This window comes from Procambarus clarkii, chromosome 52 (assembly GCF_040958095.1).
Source record: "Procambarus clarkii isolate CNS0578487 chromosome 52, FALCON_Pclarkii_2.0, whole genome shotgun sequence".
NCBI classification, from domain to species: domain Eukaryota; kingdom Metazoa; phylum Arthropoda; class Malacostraca; order Decapoda; family Cambaridae; genus Procambarus; species Procambarus clarkii.
The window spans coordinates 17,866,870-17,887,030 of record NC_091201.1 but is presented as its reverse complement, the minus strand read 5'-3'; the positions used below and the strand labels follow the sequence as shown (position 1 = coordinate 17,887,030).

Below are 20,161 nucleotides of genomic sequence, written 5' to 3'. Positions count from 1 at the left end.
CGAATTTCTGTTCTAAACTGACTTCCCCATTCTTAATCCTTTTATACCACGCTCTCTTTTTACCTATAAGGTTCTTCAGATCCTTTGTTATCCACTTTGGATCATTAGTATTCGATCTATTCAATTTATACGTTCCTGAACTTCGCTAAGAATATTTTTATATTGGTTATATTTTGAGTCCACATCGAAAACCCCTTTTACGTCACCTATCGCTCGGTTCACGTCTAGCTCCAAGACCGGCCCACACCCCATACCCAAGACTTTCCAATCTATTTGACCCAATAAATTTCTCAGGTTATTGAAATTAGCTTTTCGAAAATCAGGTACTTTAACATAATTTTCTCCTACAGATCTATTCCATTCAATGCTAAATTTGATTTCTTTATGATCACAGTTCCCTAGCTCACTCCCTATTTCGATATCCTTAATTTGTGTTTCCCTGTTAGTTAACACTAAATCTAAAATATTATTTTCCCGCGTTGGTTCCTTTATGTGTTGCGTAAGAAAGCAATCGTCAATTAATTCTAGAAAATCTTCTGTTCCATTATTCCCTGTTTTGTTCAACCAGTTTATTCCACTAAAATTAAAGTCACCCATGACATAAATACTGTTAGATCTAGATGCTCTAAATATTTAATCCCATAAATGCTTTGCTTCCATTCTGTCTAAATTTGGCGGCCTATATATAACTCCTATTATACTATTATTAGCTTTTTCGTTTAATTCTATCCAAATAGTTTCTGTGTGTGGTTCAGATTTGATTCCCTCTTTCAGACTACATTTCATATTGTCCCTAACCTATATGGCTACTCCCCCTCCTCGTCTAATATATCTATCTGTGTGAAATAGTTTAAATCCATTTATTTGATATTCAGCTAATAGTTCTCTATTTTCTACATTCATCCACGTTTCGGTGAGCGCGATAAGAACATAAGAACATAAGAACAAAGGTAACTGCAGAAGGCCTATTGGCCCATACGAGGCAGCTCCTATTCTATAACCACCCAATCCCACTCATATACTTGTCCAACCCGTGCTTGAAACAATCGAGGGACCCCACCTCCACAATGTTACGCGGCAATTGGTTCCACAAATCAACAACCCTGTTACTGAACCAGTATTTACCCAAGTCTTTCCTAAATCTAAACTTATCCAATTTATATCCATTGTTTCGTGTTCTGTCCTGTGTTGATACTTTTAATACCCTATTAATATCCCCCCGGTTATGTCCATTCATCCACTTGTAAACCTCTATCATGTCACCCCTAACTCTTCGCCTTTCCAGTGAATGCAACTTAAGCCTTGTTAATCTTTCTTCATATGAAAGATTTCTAATTTGGGGAATTAACTTAGTCATCCTACGCTGGACACGTTCAAGTGAATTTATATCCATTCTATAATATGGCGACCAAAACTGAACTGCATAATCTAAATGGGGCCTAACTAGAGCAAGATATAGCTTGAGAACCACACCAGGTGTCTTGTTACTAACGCTGCGATTAATAAATCCAAGTGTCCGATTTGCCTTATTACGAACATTTATGCATTGATCCTTTTGTTTGAAATTCTTACTAATCATAACTCCCAGATCCCTTTCGCAATCCGACTTCGCAATCACAACACCATCTAGCTCGTATCTTGTAACTCTATCATCATTACCTAACCTCAGAACTTTACATTTATCAGCATTAAACTGCATCTGCCAATCCTTTGACCATTTCAAAACCCTATCTAGATCAACTTGAAGTGATAGTGAGTCCTCCTCCGAATTAATTTCCCTACCGATTTTCGTATCATCGGCAAATTTGCAAATGTTGCTACTCAAACCTGAATCTAAATCATTTATATATATTATAAACAACAGAGGTCCCAGGACAGAGCCTTGAGGCACTCCACTTACAACATTTTCCCACTCTGACTTGATTCCATTTATACTAACTCTCTGTTTCCTTTGGTATAGCCATGCCCTAATCCAGCTTAATATAGCACCCCCAATACCATGAGACTCTATTTTTTTAATCAGTCTTTCATGTGGCACTGTATCAAAAGCTTTGCTAAAGTCAAGGTATACAACATCGCAATCCTTACCACTATCAACTGCCTCAACAATGCTAGAATAAAAAGATAACAAATTTGTTAAACATGAACGGCCATTTATAAAACCATGTTGCGACTCAATTATTAATTTATGTTTTTCAAGATGAAGACGAATTTTATTTGCTATTATAGATTCGAGTAACTTTCCCACAATAGACGTTAGGCTAATTGGTCGATAGTTAGACGCAAGTGATCTATCTCCTTTCTTAAAATCTGGTATCACATTAGCAACTTTCCAAAACTCTGGCACTCTGCCTGACTCTATTGATTTATTAAATATGGTTGACAGTGGGTCACAAAGCTCCTCTTTGCATTCTTTAAGCACCCTAGCAAACACTTCATCCGGCCCTGGGGATTTGTTTGGTTTGAGTTTTACTATTTGTTTAAGAACATCCTCCCTGGTAACTGCTAAACTCGTCAACCTGTCCTCGTCCCCACCCACATAGACTTGTTCGGCTGAAGGCATATTGTTAAGTTCCTCTTTAGTAAATACAGATACAAAATATTTATTAAAAATACTACTCATCTCTTCATCACTATCTGTTATTTGACCTGTCTCAGTTTTTAATGGACCTATCCTTTCCCTAGTCTTAGTACGATATAACTGAAAAAACCCTTTAGGATTTGTCTTTGCTTGCCCTGCTATGCGAACTTCATAGTTTCTTTTTGCTTTCCTTATCTCTTTTTTAACATTTCTAACCAGTTGTACGAATTCCTGTTCTAAAGTGACCTCCCCATTTTTAATCCTTTTGTACCAAGCTCTCTTTTTACCTATAAGGTTCTTCAAATTCTTTGTTATCCACTTTGGGTCATTAGTATACGATCTATTCAATTTGTATGGTATACTACGTTCTGTGCTTTGTTTAGAATATTCTTAAATAAGTTATATATTGAATCCACATCGAAATCCCCATTTAAGTCACCTATCGCTGGGTTCATGTCTCGCTCCAAGACCGGCCCACACCCCATATCCAAGCCTTTCCAATCAATTTGACCCAAAAAATTTCTTAGGCTATTAAAATCAGCTTTTCGAAAATCTGGCACTTTAACAGAATTTTCTCCTACTGGTCTATTCCATTCTATGCTAAATCTGATTTCTTTGTGATCACTGCTCCCTAGCTCACTCCCTATTTCGATGTCATTAATTTGCGTTTCCCTGTTAGTTAACACTAAATCTAAAATATTATTTTCCCGTGTTGGTTCCTTAATGTGTTGCGTAAGAAAGCAATCGTCAATTAATTCTAGAAAATCTTCTGCTTCACTATTCCCTGTTTTGTTCAACCAGTTTATTCCGCTAAAATTAAAGTCACCCATGACATAAATACTGTTAGATCTAGATGCTCTAGATATTTCATCCCATAGATGCTTTGCTTCCATTCTGTCTAAATTTGGTGGCCTATATATTACTCCTATTATAATATTATTAGCTTTTTCGTTTAATTCAATCCAAATAGTTTCTGTGTGTGGCTCTGTTTTGATTCCCTCTTTGAGACTACATTTCAAATTGTCCCTAACATATATGGCTACTCCACCTCCTCGTCTAATATATCTATCTGTGTGAAATAGTTTAAATCCATATATTTGATATTCAGCTAATAGTTCTCTATTTTCTACATTCATCCACGTTTCGGTAAGTGCAATAATATCTATTTTTTCTGTGCAGACAAGAGCATTTAATTCGTTAATTTTATTTCTTAGACTTCTACTGTTAGTGTAATATACCCTAAGTGAATTGTTATTTTGCGGACCTTCTCTTTCCCTGATCGTTTTGCCAATTCCTTTCTCCCACAAACACATACTTTTATTACCTCCTTCCTCCAAATCAATTCCCATACCTCTATCTACTAACAGTTTAAACCCAAACAAACACCTCTAACCACTTCTTCTAGCGAGTTCGCAACAGCAACAACCCCAGCTCTCGATAGATGCACCCCATCACGAGCATACATTTCATTTCTTCCATAGAAGTGTTCCCAGTTGTCTATGAAAGATATTGCATTTGATTTGCAATATCTTTCCAGCCGGCAATTGACACCAAATGCCCTCGATATCCATTCATTTCCCACTCCCTTTCTTGGAAGAATGCCACATATGATCGGGATTCCTCCCTTGCTCCTAACTAACTCTATGGCTGTTTTATACCTCTGAATCAGTTCCTCACTCCTGACTCGACCAACATCATTTCCTCCCACGCTAATGCAAATAATGGGATTGTTCCCATTACCAGCCATAATATCATTCATGTTGTTTATAATATCACCAATGCCAGCTCCGGGATAGCAAACCCTTAACCTGTTCCCCCTATCTCTAGCACAAAACGTTCTATCCAAATACCTTATCTGGGAATCTCCCACAACTAATGTTTGCTTAGGTACTTCCTTTACTTTCTGAGGGGCCTGCGCTTCCTTTCTCTTCGTTGCTTTCCCTTTTGCGCGATCCACAGTCTCTCCACAGCACTCGTCCTCCAAAACGTCAAATGAATTTGAAGTTGCTATGGCGTTTGAAGGCGGCTTTATCAAAGTCTTCTTAAGGCCCCTGTCTTTCGCAACTCTCCAAGACGAGGTCCCTTTACTGCTGGTCTCCTCCTTCGTTACTTCTCGTTGTTTTTTAAGCTGACGCACCTCCTCCCGCAGAGAGTCCAACTCTGTCCTCAGGGCTCCCACTAGAGTCACCAGGTCCTTCACTACAACTTCCATATTGCTATGATAATATAATGATCTATTATAATATCTATTTTTTTCTGTACAGACAAGAGCATTTAATTTATTTCTTAGACTTCTACTGTTAGTGTAATATACCCTAAGTGAATTATTATTTTGAGGCCCTTCAATTTCCCTGATCATTTTGCCAATTCCTTTCTCCCTCAAACACATACTTTTTTTACCTCCTTCCTCCAAATCAATTCCCTTACCACTATCTACTAACAGTTTAAACCCAAACAAACACTTCTAACCACTGGTTCCAACGAGTTCGCAACAACAACAACCCCAGCCCTCGATAGATGCACCCCATCCCGAGCATACATTTCATTTCTTCCATAGAAGTGTTCCCATTTGTCTATGAAAGATATTGCATTAGATTTGCAATATCTTTCCAGCCGGCAATTGACACCAAGTGCCCTCGACATCCATTCATTTCCCACTCCCTTTCTCGGAAGAATACCACATATGATGGGGATTCCTCCCTTGCTCCTAACTAATTCTATTGCTGTCTTGAATCTCTGTATTAGTTCGTCACTCCTAACTCAACCAACATCATTTCCTCCCGCGCTAATGCAAATAACGGGATTGTTCCCATTTCCAGCCATAATATCATTCATGTTGTTTATAATATCACCAATACCAGCTCCGGGATAGCAAACCCTTAACCTGTTCCCCCCTATCTCTAGCACAAAACGTTCTATCCAAATACCTTATCTGGGAATCTCCCACAACTAAAATTTGCTTAGGTACTTCCTTTACTCTCTGAGGGGCCTGCACTTCGTTGCTTTCCCTTTTGCGTGATCCACAGTCTCACCACAGCACTCGTCCTCCAATACGGCAAATGAATTAGACGTTCTGTAGGCAGCTTTATCAAAGTCTTCTTAAGGCCCCTGTCCTTTACAACTTTCCAAGACGACGTCTTTTTACTACTTGTTTCCTCCTTCGTTCCCTCTTGTTGCTGTTTCAGCTGTCTTACCTCCTCCCGTAAAGAATCCAACTCTGTCCTCAGAGCCCCAGCCAGACTCATCAGTTCCTTTACCACAATGTTGTTGTTGTTTAAGATTCGCTACTCAGAACGATAAGTTCCAGTAGCACGGGCTATGGTGAGCCCGTAAGTGGGGGCTCTTTGGAGCCATTATCTGTATCAGTGGCTGATACTAGAGATGTGGCGATGGGGGTCTCCATGATGGTTTTCAGCCTGGAGGGCTGGCTATATCAGTTATGGAGCTGGTGGGGTTAGTGTAGACCTCTAGGTTTTCCGTTTTTTCTTTGCCTGCAATTTTGGCTGAGCAGTGCTGTCGTTAGAGTTTGGTGACGTGGCCTCCATGAGGAAGTCTTGAACCGTGTAGGTGTCGTATTTGTGATGCGGCGGTGGAGCTCCTACTATGATTTCCTCGTCTGAGGAGTCCGTAACCTCTGTAGTGGGCGTTTTGGACTTTCGCCTCGCAGCCTTAGTTAGGTTTAGGTGTCGTTGATTGGTGGTTGTAGCTATTTCCAGAGCGCTAGTGGTGCTGTTATCGTTTGTATACCACACGGCTGCTAGCGCGGCTGCTGAGATAGTGATGGTAGGAGTGTTGGAAGCTGGAGAAGGAATTACCTCTGTTTGTGTCGCCCGGGTCATGGGCGGTTCTGGAGTCGGTGTTGAAGTTGACCACCTGGTCGTCTTGGTGGTAGAGGAGGCAGTGAGATTTACGCTAGTGGCTATAATGGGGGCCAGGCCATTGTCTATGTATAATGCGTTTAGTTCACTGACAGAGCGCTGGTTGTCTGGTCCTTTCCGCTAGTTTAAGAAGACCAGGGATAATGCCTGCACGTGATGCAGGGGGCTGTGAAGGAGCCTGTGGGTCCCCAATGAGAAGGCTGTGTCGCCTGCTGGGAGGAGCCACATGTTGGTAGGACCGGAAAGTCTTCTGGTTGACTGGTGAGAGCTAAGATGGTGAGTTGAACGCTTTGGGCTCTGGTCGAGGAGGTAGACGAGTTGTTTCTTTTGGCTTCAACCTGGGCCTTGATGATTTCCTGTCTGCGGGGGCAGCGGTAGGAAATTGCGGGGTGATTGCCATCACAGAGCAAGCAGTGATGGACTGTTGCCTTGCATATGGAGTAGTGATGGTCCAGTGCGCACAGGCTGCACCTCTGGACAGGGTGCTGACACTTGTTGGTCGGGTGGGAGAGCTCGTAGCACTTAAAGCACTGCTGGATCTCATGATATCGTTCCTTTTTTATTTGGTGGGGTGGTATTTTTAGGCCGAAGCAGTAAAATCCTTGTGTGGCAGCCTGGGTGGCCGCAGCTATGGTGGTGAACGTAATCTTCATTGATGTTTTGTCGGTGTTGCAGAACTCTAGGTTGAATACCGACAGGTTTGGATTTTCGTCCTCGATATTGTTTATGATATGATGTTGAGGTCGGTCAGCGATCCACCTGCTAATAAAAACAGTTCTTCCGGCCAGGAACTGACGTGGGAAGTGAGGATGTAGGTAGTGCTCTTTGCGAAGAAAGGCATCGTTAGTGAGGAGTTTTTCTAGCTCCTCTTCACATGAAAAGTAGAGCACGATATCTTCACCTTCCTGACTAATGTCAGCGGGTTTGAGGCCAGTTACGTCCTTCAGGACCTTTAAAATATTGCTTCTTCCGATAGCATGACCGTCAAGTGGAGTAGCTCTGACCTTAAGACGTTTGGGTCGCATTGTGACCACACTGCGCCTTGTGATATGTTGACGGGAGATGTCTCTCCCGTCAACGCGAAACGGCTTCACCACAACTTCCATATTGAAGTATATACAATCGGAGCTCCAGCTAACACAACCTCTCACTGTGACTACACCTGACTGACTGATATGGAAGAAGGCTCACTATCTCTTCAAGTTGATCTAAATAGGGTTTTGAAATGGTCAAAGGATGGGCAGCTGCACTTTAATGCTGATAAATGTAAAGTTCTGAGGCTAGGAAATGATGATAGAGTTACAATATACGAGCTAGATGGTGTTGAGATTGCGAAGTCGGATTGTGAAAGGGATCTGGGAGTTATGATTAGTAAGAGTTTAAAACAGAAGGATCAATGCATGAATGTTCGTAATAAGGCAAATAGGACACTGGGATTTATTAATCGAAGCGTTAGTAACAACACACCTGGTGTGGTTCTTCAGCTATATCTTGCTCTGGTTAGGCCCTATTTAGATTATGCAGTTCAGTTTTGGTCGCCGTACTATAGAATGGATATAAATTCACTTGAACATGTCCAGGGTAGGATGGCTAAGTTAATTCCCCAAATTAGAAATCTTTCATATGAAGAAAGATTAACAAAGCTTAAATTGCATTCACTGGAAAGGCGAAGAGTTAGGGATGAAACGGGTTAGTAGGTTGTTGATAAATAAATAAATGAGTCGCAACATGGTTTTACAAATGGCCGTTCATGTTTAACAAATTTGCTAACTTTTTATTCCAGCATAGTTGAGGCAGTTGATAGTGGTAAGGATTGTGATGTTGTGTACCTTGACTTTAGCAAAGCTTTTGATACAGTGCCACATGAAAAACTAATTAAAAAAAAACAGAAGCTCATGGTATTGGGGGTGCTATATTAACTTGGATTAGGGCATGGCTATTCCAAAGGAAACAGAGAGTTTGTATAAATTGGGTTAAGTCAGAGTGGGATAATGTTGTTAGTGGAGTACCTCAGGGCTCTGTCCTGGGACCTCTGTTGTTTATAATATATATAAATGATTTAGATTCAGGTTTGAGTAGCAACATCTGCAAATTTGCAGATGATACAAAAATCGGTAGGGAAATCAACACGAAAGAAGACTCGCTATCACTTCAAGTTGATCTAGATAGAGTTTTGAAATGTTTTTCAAAATGTTTTTGAAAGATAGGGTTTCCTCGCATCACCGGCAAATTTGCCGGTGATGCGAGGATCGGTGGGGAAGTTGGTTCGGCGGAGGACTCACTGTCACTTCGGGGTGATCTGGATGGGGTTTTGGGATGGTCGGGGGATTGGCGGGTGCAGTTTGGTGCTGATGGGTGTGGGGTTCTGAGGTTGGGTGGTGATGATGGAGTTGCAGGGTGCGAGCTGGATGGTGTTGATGTTGTGGGGTCAGATTGCGAGGGGGATCTGGGAGTTGTGATTGGTGGGAATTTGGAACAGGGGGATCAATGCATGAATGTTCGTGATGGGGCGAATCGGACACTCGGATTTGTTAATCGCAGCGTTGGTGGCGGGACGCCTGGTGTGGTTCTCGAGCTGTATCTTGCTCTAGTTAGGCCCCATTTAGATTATGCAGTTCAGTTTTGGTCGCCATATTATAGAATGGATATAGGTTTGCTTGGGCGTGTCCAGCGTGGGATGACTAAGTTAGTTCCCCAAATTGGAGGTCTTTCGTATGAGGAGGGATTAACAGAGCTTGAGCTGCATTCAATGGAGGGGCGGGGAGTTGGGGGTGACATGATATGTTATACTCAAATTCTGTCAGTTGAAATGTAACCAATCACAGGCAAGTAGGCCTCTGACGTCATGCCAGACAGAGGAGCATCAAGCATGCTCCCAGCAGCCTCAGTTATCCTCACAGACCCAGAGTAGGTGGACCTCGGCTGGCCAGTTATACACCTGTTTGTCTCACTCAATAAATATATACAGAAGCGACTACTGTGTCTACATTCAACCCGAACAAGGCAAACGAATACTGGTAGCAGCAGTGGGATCCAGAAATTTTTTTCTGGAAGCAAAAGTTCCAGTACCCAGCATCGCCTCGTGTTCCAGCCAAAACCGCCGCCACCGCCACCGCCATAAGCCGCCATCCTGCCACCCACGCATCAAATATTGTGCCAGACCGGGGTCCTGCCATCAACCACTACTCCAGGCCAACGTTTCAGAAGTAAGGGTCAATATTTTCCTGTGAGAACGCTCACTCATCAGTGAGGAGGAAGGAAGCTTCCCGCGCCAGCCATTTTTGAACCTCGCGCCACCACGTGGGAACCACCTATTACACCCACCACCACCGCCACCCAAGCTGACAGTATCAAGCTTCGTGAGGGTGCAAGCTACTGCAATCGTCGTCAGCCATCGTCGCAAGTATCAACTGGTTATTCCATCGTCGCAATATTGTCGTCGTCAGAATTTATCTTCGTGCCTCTAGCCTGAACAGTGTGGGGTCCCTGAGTCTCGCGCCACCGCCGCCAGGAGCGCTGCCGTCGCATCCAGTTTGTAAACACGCCTCACATGGGCCTCTTCCGATCTTCACGACGCTTCTCCTACTTTGGCTACTGGTGATCCTCATAAATTACAACCCTGAGATAAGTAATTGCTAGTTGAGAACAACGTGCCAAGTGTTAAAAAGTGACTTATGTAATAATTCCCATAATATCCTGTGAATTAACCATTCAGTGACTTGTTAAATATTGGAGCTGGTTCAGTACTGCACTCCCCACAGTTTTCCTGTGTGATTTAAACATTCCTGCTTCTTACAGTAATTTCATTGAATTTTAATTGTTCTCCTAGAGTGTTATTGGTAAATTCAAATTCCAGTGAATTAAGAAATCCTTGTTTTAGTAGCAGTTAAGGATTTGTGCAATATAATTTTTTTTTAATTCCTCCAGGCCTAAAATTTAAATTTATTCCTTCAACATTGCATATTATAATTTTTTTTACCATAGTTATATACATTCCTGTGTCCAGTTTATGTGCTACATACATATTTTTTGCATTGCCACTTGCTGTGTTGAATCTTTTTAATGAAATTTTGCAATTGCACTTCCAGTTTTTATTCTAAATTGCTGTGCTTAGTCTGGTTTAATTAATTTACATACATCTAATTCCAGTCATTTTTTTAATGAAAGATTGCTAAATTTAGTTTACAATTGCTTGTTCTTGATTATTTTCTTGCCTAGCCCAATTTAATAATTTTATTTCTGCCATTTTTACTTTAGCCAAGTTGATATTTTTTTGTGTTTATTTTGTGTATACTATTTCTGATGCCAGGTGCACTTAATTATAATCTGCGTTCAAATATTACTTCCACGGCTGTGACAATGCCTACCACTGTTGAAACCCCTTCAGAATCAATGGGAACAGTTGCTCGTCCCAATGGCCAGAGATCAGCTCAGGAAATGGCTATTCCTCTTTTTGCTGGGGAATCGCGTTTATTAGAATCATGGTTTAGTAAGGTTGAAGCGAAAACAGTTGCACGTTTTTCTAAGCCTACTGATGCCGAATACTTAGCAATTGCACGGTCAGCCGTGGACACAACCAAAGGTGATGCACGTTTTGTTGTTGATGAGAAAGCCATTGTTAGCCTTCAGTCTTGGCCTGAATTTAAGGATTTCTTTCGCCGTCGCTTTGTTAATAAAGGAGACCTTGACCCATATAGGTTAGTCAAGAAAATTGCCAATGCCACCATGCAGCCTGGTGAATCGTTTAATGCGTTTACTAGCCGTCTCGATCAGTATCTGTATGCCTTAGTTTCTGCTATGAATAATTCAACTTGGTTAGATAAAGACAATAATCTGTCCCCTGAGGCTATGGCCAAAATGATAGCATTTGGTACTTTAATGCATTTTGCCCCCGAGCATACAAAACCAATCGTTGAGCAACAAAATTTTGGTGTTAAACATGAAATTGGTGAAGTATTTGAGGCTATTAACAATGCCGCAGATAAACTAGCTCCCCGAAGTGCTCAACTGTTGCCACCCTCTGATGCTGTAAATGTAGTCACAAGCTCTCAGCATCCTCCCACAAATTCTCAAAACTCTTGGTCGCAGAAGCGTACCCATGCTCGTAGCCCCCAGTCAAATTCGCCGCCTCATAAAATGCCGAAACGCCATAGTCCACAACCATCCACTCCCTCATGTTGGCATTGTGGTAAGAGTAACCACCTTGCAAGGGACTGTTGGTCCGCCCCTAGATCATCACCTCCTAGACAATTCTCTCGGCCCCCTCATCAATCTAATCATTCTAGGCTTCCATATTGCACGTACCATAAACAAGTTGGTCACCACACTGCGGATTGTAGAGCTAGGCAAAGGACATCTCCACCTCGTAACTCCCATGGTCAGTCTTGGCGAGGCTCACAGCGTCCAAGACATTATCAGAACTCTCGTAATTACAACTCCCAGCCCAGCTATAATGCAACTTCAAATTATAATGCTCAGTCACAGAATGCTGGAGCTCAGAATGTTCACTCCATGTCGTCGGGAAACCCCCAAGGCCATCCGCTAACCAATTCAAGCTAGCCAATCCTAGTGCCCTCCCTGTGTATTCAGTAGCTACCCAAAATAGATTTGGACACTTGACAGAGGAGGACACTGACTCTAGACCAGTTGTAGATGTTGACGGATCCACAGTAAATTTGACACAAACAAGACGCAGATATCCCAGACAACATAAGTCAAAAATAGTAACTTGTCCAGTCTCAAGTGATGGTCCCCTTGTATCAGCCATTGTACATGGTAGAGTTTTAAAAGTTTTTCTTGACTCAGGTGCAAAAATTAATATTGTCAAGTCCTCAGCTCTTAGAGACATTGAAAGTATGCACCCTACTATTTTAAAACAGTCACACATACCTTTTCTAAGTGGTATTTCAGGAAATAAAGTAAAAGTTCAGGGTGAAATTGACCTCCCACTCAAGTTCAATGATGTCACATTGTCTATAACATGTTTAGTTGTTGACATTATTCATTTTCCTGGAGACATTCTCTTAGGTCTGTACACCATGATTGATGAAAATATTGCATTGTTTCCCCATCGTTGGAACATAAGTATCAAAGACCATGTCATACCCTTGTGTAGCATGTATCGACAGGGCCACGAGTTCAACCTTCAATCAGATTATGTTAATTTTGTTGACACCCGCCTTGCAAGCGTAGGTTTGTCAGATCATTGTCGTGGTAGCATACCCGAGAAAACAGGCACTCGATTGAAGCATAGTAGTTGTGCAGTTGTTAAGGAGAATGAGTATCGGGACTTTCTGGAAGGGGACGCCCTAACGGATTCTCGTTGTCTCGCTCGCCTGGCAGCTTCCATCTCTGAAGTCAGTGGTTCCATGGCTACTGACACTGTGTTACACCCTCATTCTCTCACCAGAATAAGAGTTAAGGTTCAGGGAGTGCCTGAGTTGTCGGATGTGATTGCGGAAAGTGAAACATGTAAAGTGAATGGTACATTTGTTGAACCCTCCTGGCACACAGTGCAGGATGGTACTGTCACACTATTTATCGCAAACACTAGTAATGCCGATATCCATCTTCAGTCTGGTACCCATGTTGTAGATTTTGCCCATTACTCGTTACCGGTGCGAGTTGTGGATGATGTCTCCATGGATCATACTGTTTGTACACTCACACCAGGAGAACAGGGATCTCAGCCAGAGGTGCAAGCGCAACACCTCAGTCCTACTGATTTTCCTGACTCTGTGGCTCAGCTTTTGAAAATTTTGAACAAGAATAGAGCTGTTGTTGCTCTACCAGGAGAAAAATTAGGTCTCACTCCTCTTATTACACATAAAATTCCCCTTGAACAAGGAACTACGCCTATTTATGTACCAGCTTACCGACTTCCCCATTCTCAGAGAGCAGAAGCAGATAGACTTGTAGAAGAAATGTTACAGAGTGATGTAATTGAATCGAGTAATTCGCCATGGAACGCTCCATTGATTCTTGTACCAAAGCGAGATGGGACTTGGAGACCTGTAATCGATTATCGCAAGCTTAACAGAGTAACAATACCTGATCGTTTCCCACTTCCAGTTCTCAATGATTTGTTGCAAAGTATTGGTCGAAACAAAGTATTCTCAACGTTAGATTTGTTGCAGGGATTCTGGCAAATCCCCCTTGATGAGGAAAGTAAACAATTGACAGCCTTTAGTACTCCCAGTGGTCATTTTCATTTCAAAAGAATGCCATTTGGTTTGCGTAGTAGTCCAATAACCTTTTCACGGCTCATGACAAATCTATTTCGTAGATTGATAGGAAGTACGCTTCTAGTTTACCTTGATGATCTCATAATCATGTCGCAAGATGTTCAGACTCATTTCCAGAACCTTGAAAAAGTACTTGCAAAGCTCGCTGAAGCTAATTTAAAAATAAAGCTTGCAAAATGTTCATTTTTAAAGCAAAAGATTAATTTCCTAGGTCATACAGTTACACCTTCAGGTATTACATTGAATGAATCAAAAATTATTGCTGCCCGTGATTTTCCAACACCTCGTACCGCAGAAGCCGTAAGACAGTTCACAGGTCTTGTAGGATTTTATCGTTCATTTATTGCTGGATTCTCTATTATAGCCGCTCCGCTTTACAAGTTGCAAAGAAAAGATGAACCCTTTGTTTGGGGAGAGGCCCAGGATCAGTCATTCAAAAAACTCAAAGCAGCCTTGATTTCGTCACCTGTCCTTAGGTATCCAGATTTTTCTAAACCTTTTACGTTGGTTACAGATGCTAGTGACATAGGTCTAGGTGCTGCATTACTTCAAACAGAAGGTCACAGAGATCACGCAATAGCTTATGCTAGCCGCACATTATCCAAAGAAGAGAAAAATTATAGTGCAACAGAACGAGAAGCCTTGGCAGTTGTTTGGGCACTTAAACATTTCAAGGATACAATTTATAATTACCCAGTTCATGTTCTTACAGATCACCAACCATTAATTCCCTTGTTCAAAAATAAGAATCCAGTTGGAAAGTTTGCTAGATATTTGCTCACAATTCAAGAATTCAATCCCACATTTGGATATATTCCAGGAAAGCAAAATGTTGTAGCGGATGCGTTTTCTCGACACGTAGCTGCGATTCAGTTAAATTACCCAGCATTAGATGCTACAGTAGTAGAAACGGAACAAAGACAAGACCCCATATGGGCACCCGTCATTAAATTTTTGACTAAGCAAGACACTCGCCCGATTCATAAACCGCCAGTACCATTGAAAGAACTAGTTATGTTGGACAATTTACTGTGTAGAGTAGTAAAGCTAGGGACAGCCCCGAGGAAATGTTGTCAGTTAGTTGTTCCAGCTGTCTTGGTACCAACTGTGTTAAAAATTATCCATGATGCTCCTGCAAGTGCACATCCAGGAAAGGATCGTACACTCCAACAAGGTCGATTGAAATATTTTTGGCCAAAAATGGCTAAGGAGATTGCTCATTATGTTGACAGATGTTTAACTTGTTTACAGCACAAGGGACATGTTTCAGGACCTAATCCAATTCAGGTGTACCCAGCAACTAAAGCTCCTTGGGAACGAATATCGATGGATTTATTGACAAATTTTGCGGAAACAGAGAAAGGGAACAAACATTTGCTTGTAATGGTCGATAATTTTTCACGGTTTTGCGAACTAGTTCCTATCCCGAACAAAACAGCAGAAACCATAGCCAGCGCATTCCATGACCAAATAATTTGTAGATATAGTATGCCTAAAGTAATCCTTTCAGATAATGGTCCGGAATTCAGTAATAGTATTCTAACTAGCTTGTGTGATTTATATAACATCAAAAAATGTAGCATCATGCCTTATCATCCGGCAAGTAATGGACTAGCTGAACGTACTAACAGGAAAGTGTTAGATGCCTTGAGAGTCACGTTGAATTTTGATAACAACAATTGGGATGATTTTATACCCTTAATTCAGTGTGCTATAAATTCTTCAATTAATGTTTCTACTGGTGACACACCTCACGCTATTCTTTATGGTACAGATAAGATCCTCCCTAATGAATTGATTAACGTACCTCCTACTCCCTTATATAACGTAGATGATTTTGTTCAAGTGAAGCGTAGACAAATGCAATTAGTATTCAAGAAAATACGAGAACAACTTTCCAAAGCAACAGCCGAGTTCACTCTAGCAAGGAATGCACGAGCTAAACCCAATAAAATAACTATTGGATCTGTAGTAATGATACTTAACCAACACAGGTCTGGTCCTATGTACAAGTTAACTAAGAAATTTTTGGGTCCATATAAGGTAATCGAGCTTATTAAAGGTAACAAATACAGACTTAAGAACTTGTTAACAGGAGAGTATATAAATGAACATTTAGACCACATGAAGTTAGCTAAAATGACTGTTGACGAGACTGATGAGGAAGATGACAATGAACTTACCCAGACAGATACTCCTACTCGGACACCACCTTCTGTGGTTGACAGACCACTTGATGTTCAGCAACCCCATACTAGCAATTATAATCTTAGATCTAGACCTCTCGTTTCAACCGTGCACTCACCACACGTCCATTGGCTAGATGTTAACGAGGATATCTCTCAAGATGATAGTTTGTCACATGAAGTTTCATCTGTTCCGGACCTTCAGTCAGAGCCAGAGTTGTATAGTGCTCTGGATGAGCTAGGTGTAGATATCCGCAGAATTTATAATTGATTGCACTCTGCAGTTATTCTGTTTGTTTTGAAAAAAAAAACTCAATTGCAGTATTTCTACCACATGTGTCTTATTATTACCATTATATATAATGTATAGTTTTTCTCAACTTTATTTTGTTATGAATTAGATGCCATTGTCAAGTCTACTACCATTTGTATTTTTACAGTGCTTGTCATAAGAGTTATTATTGTTCTAGCAACCACATTGTGGCCAGTGAATCCTGACTGCTATCACGCAGATGTTAGTCTTCTTGATCCAGGTCTTGTATATGCTTGTAAATATATTGCACATTATATATATTGTACATTGGTCTTGTAAATATATTGTATATTTCGAAAAAAAAAAAAAAAAAAGAGAGAAAAAAAAAAAAATTATCTATCTTGAAATTCAATTGTGGATGTTAGGTCAGAACTTTGTTCCATTAATGTAATAATTGTTTAATTTTGTATGGTTTTCAAGCACATGCCATTGACACATGTTAATAATTTTGTTTAGGCAATACCTTGAGTTGTATTGTTCATATCTGATCAGTAGACATACACATGTTCTTAATACTCTGATTTAATCAAAGCATTGTTACCATGATTTTCACCTATTATGATGATTTTTTTTTTTTGGTGCATATATGCCGAGTTGTTTGTATTACGCACACCTGATCTTCTTTCAATGTTTTATTATGCAAATTTCACATGTAAGCCATTATTGTATGCCACCGAGGTCCTTTCAGTATCATTGTAACTATATAGCTAGCCAGAGCTTGTCGACAAGGGACGTCGACTTGGTAGCGTGTCCGAGCGGTGTTATACTCAAATTCTGTCAGTTGAAATGTAACCAATCACAGGCAAGTAGGCCTCTGACGTCATGCCAGACAGAGGAGCATCAAGCATGCTCCCAGCAGCCTCAGTTATCCTCACAGACCCAGAGTAGGTGGACCTCGGCTGGCCAGTTATACACCTGTTTGTCTCACTCAATAAATATATACAGAAGCGACTACTGTGTCTACATTCAACCCGAACAAGGCAAACGAATAGATAGAGGTTTACAAGTGGGTGAATGGACATAACAAAGGGGATATTAATAGGGTATTAAAAGTATCAACACAAGACAGAATACGAAACAATGAGTATAAATTGGACAAGTTTAGATTTAGGAAAGACTTGGGTAAATACTGGTTCAGTAACAGGGTTGTTGACTTGTGGAACCAATTGCCGCGTAACATTGTGGAGGTGGGGTCCCTCGATTGTTTCAAGCATGGGTCGGACATGTATATGAGTGGGATTGGGTGGTTATAAATAGGAGCTGCCTCGTATGGGCCAATAGGCCTTCTGCAGTTTCCTTTGTTCTTATGTTCTTATGTAAATAAAATTAACGAATTAAATGCTCTTGTCTGCACAGAAAAAAATAAATATTATTGCACTTACCGAAACGTGGATGAATGTAGAAAATAGAGAACTATTAGCTGAATATCAAATAAATGGATTTAAACTATTTGACACAGATCGATATATTAGACGAGGAGGGGGAGTAGCCATATATGTTAGGGACAGTTTGAAATGTAGTCTCAAAGAGAGAATCAAAACTGAGCCACACACAGAAACTATTTGGATAGAATTAAACGAAAAAGCAAATAATATTATAATAGGAGTTATATATATGCCACCAAATTTAGACAGAATGGAAGCAAAGCATCCATGGGATGAAATATCTAGAGCATCTAGATATCAAAGCACCAAACACTCGTTTGGTGCTTTGAAACCCCGTGAATGCATGTATGTGTGTGTGTGTATGTATATGTATGGGTATAAAGCAAATATGGAAGCTGATCAGAATTACATTTCACCTTTGTGAATGTACATTAATGACACTATGTAAAAGACACATCTAATACTTTATGTAGGGCGTACGTAAATCTGTGTATCTTTGTATTTACGTATGTAGGTTAGCTTAGCATTTTAAAAGCACCGAATCACCTTCTGTGGTTGAGTGTTCAATAAACCCTTGAACTGTATGTTTAACACTTCTCTAACCCTGTCCATGGAGGACAGAAGAAAATGTATATATGCTGGTTGCATTGTAAATGTGTGGCCACGTCTGTGGTAGAAAATAATAAAAAAAAAAAAAAAAAAAAAAAAAAAACTCCTACCATCACCATCTCAGCAGCCGCGCTAGCAGACGTGCTGTCAACAAATGCTAACAGCACCACCAACGCTTCTGAAATAGCTTCTACCACCAATCCACGACACCTGAGCCTACCTCTGGCTGCGAGGCAAAACACGAAAACACCAACTACGGAGGTTATGGACTCCTCAGACGAGGAGATATTAGTAGGAGCTCCACCGCTGCAACATAAATACGACACCTACTTGGTACAAGACCTCCTCATGGAGGCCACCTCACCAAACTCCAGCGACAGCACGGCTCAGCCAAAGTCTCAGGCAAAGAACAAACGGAAGACCTAGAGATCTACACTAACCCCACCAGCTCCATAACTGGTAGAGCCAGCCCAGCGAGGCTGAAAACCACAATGAAGACCCCCACCCATCGCCAAATCTCTAGAATCAGCTATTGATACAGATAATGGCTCCAAAAAGTCTCCACTTACGGGCTCACCATAGCCCGTGCTACCTGGAACTTTTTGTTCTGAGTAGCTGAATCTAAAAAAAAAAAAAAAAAATCCGTATAAATAAACATTCCATGCGGTAGAGCGTCGGCCTCACATGTGTGAGGTCCACGGTTCGAGACCCCATACAGCCCAGGTGATTGGTAATGAGATCATAATACAGTCAACTATGTACTGACCAGAATGTCGGTGATGATGGGGGCCATCAGGCTTCCAGTGTTGCCAGCAGCCGACACCAGCCCGAACCCACGGGACCGCATCACCGTTGGGAACAGTTCAGGGGCGTACAGGAAATTTACCTGGAAAATCATATATCAGTTGTCTAATACAAGTAGAAAGCAAATATGACAAGGGAGATAAACCTAATATCAAGTTCATCTGAATAACACGGACCAGATTGACAGATTATCCATGATACAATGTTCATTATTAGAATCAATAACAAATGACAAAACATTTAGATAGTTTTCGAGGTTATATAAGACAAAATGAACTATCTGTGAATGTTTTATATTATCAGATAAATATCAAGTTCGTCTATGGCATAATAATAAAATATTTTCCAGTAATCCTACATGGATTTTTATCATTATGCATAAGTATCAATGTAGGAAAATATGAAACGAAAATCCCAAACAATTTCGTGTTCTAACCCATTATCAAGGAATGCAGACAGAAAAGTCATGGTTTTGGAATTATTTAATCCCTCTATCAGAAAATTAAGATCTATCAACAAAATATCAAATTATGGACGTGAAATGATTGAATGGGGATAGCCTATTCCCTAATTCTTGGAATCTACTACAATCTAATTAAATCTAATCTAATTATTCTTTTCATAATGTGTCCTATCACAAGGACACTATATCCTATAACCTATCACAAGTATATTTATCATTGGATATAATAATAATCGCGAGGACCACACTAAACCCTCATGTGAAGTGGTGAAATTACTTCTGTGGACATTTTGCTAGTGTATGTATATCCTGATGATGGTATAGTGTGGTACACCACGGGTGAGGTTCACCTGATCTTCATGACTACATTTCTCCCAGCCATTGTTGTTACCTCGAATCCCAGGACTTCTTAAGTAAAGCCAAGACCCAACCAAAACTGTTCCATGGCCACACCAAGGGGAAAACAGCAGTGAAGGAACAAGTGATTAAACTGAGGAAAGGGGAGTACCGATCCACAGAGAATAACAAAGAGGTGTGCGAAGAACTAATCAAGAGATTGCAGGAATTATCACAATAGAGCAAGGAAATGTCCTTGTATTGAGAGAAGATGCGGTAAACCAAGCGGAATTTGAGCGGACCATTCATAAGGTTAAAAGGAATCTGTTGGAAACTTTGATGTGACAAAGGCTGTTGGGCCT

The 20,161-nt window shown here is 40.8% G+C and overlaps 1 protein-coding gene across 1 annotated transcript in view; it reads right to left on the bottom strand.

Moving 5' to 3' along the window:
- The window catches only part of LOC123763725 (organic cation transporter protein-like), a 551,940-nt gene that overhangs the window by 15,859 nt on the left and 515,920 nt on the right, over positions 1-20,161 (bottom strand). The window contains exon 12 of the mRNA XM_069304407.1: positions 18,963-19,082. Within this exon, the coding sequence (XP_069160508.1) occupies positions 18,963-19,082 (120 nt within the window). The remainder of the gene's footprint in view (positions 1-18,962; positions 19,083-20,161) is intronic.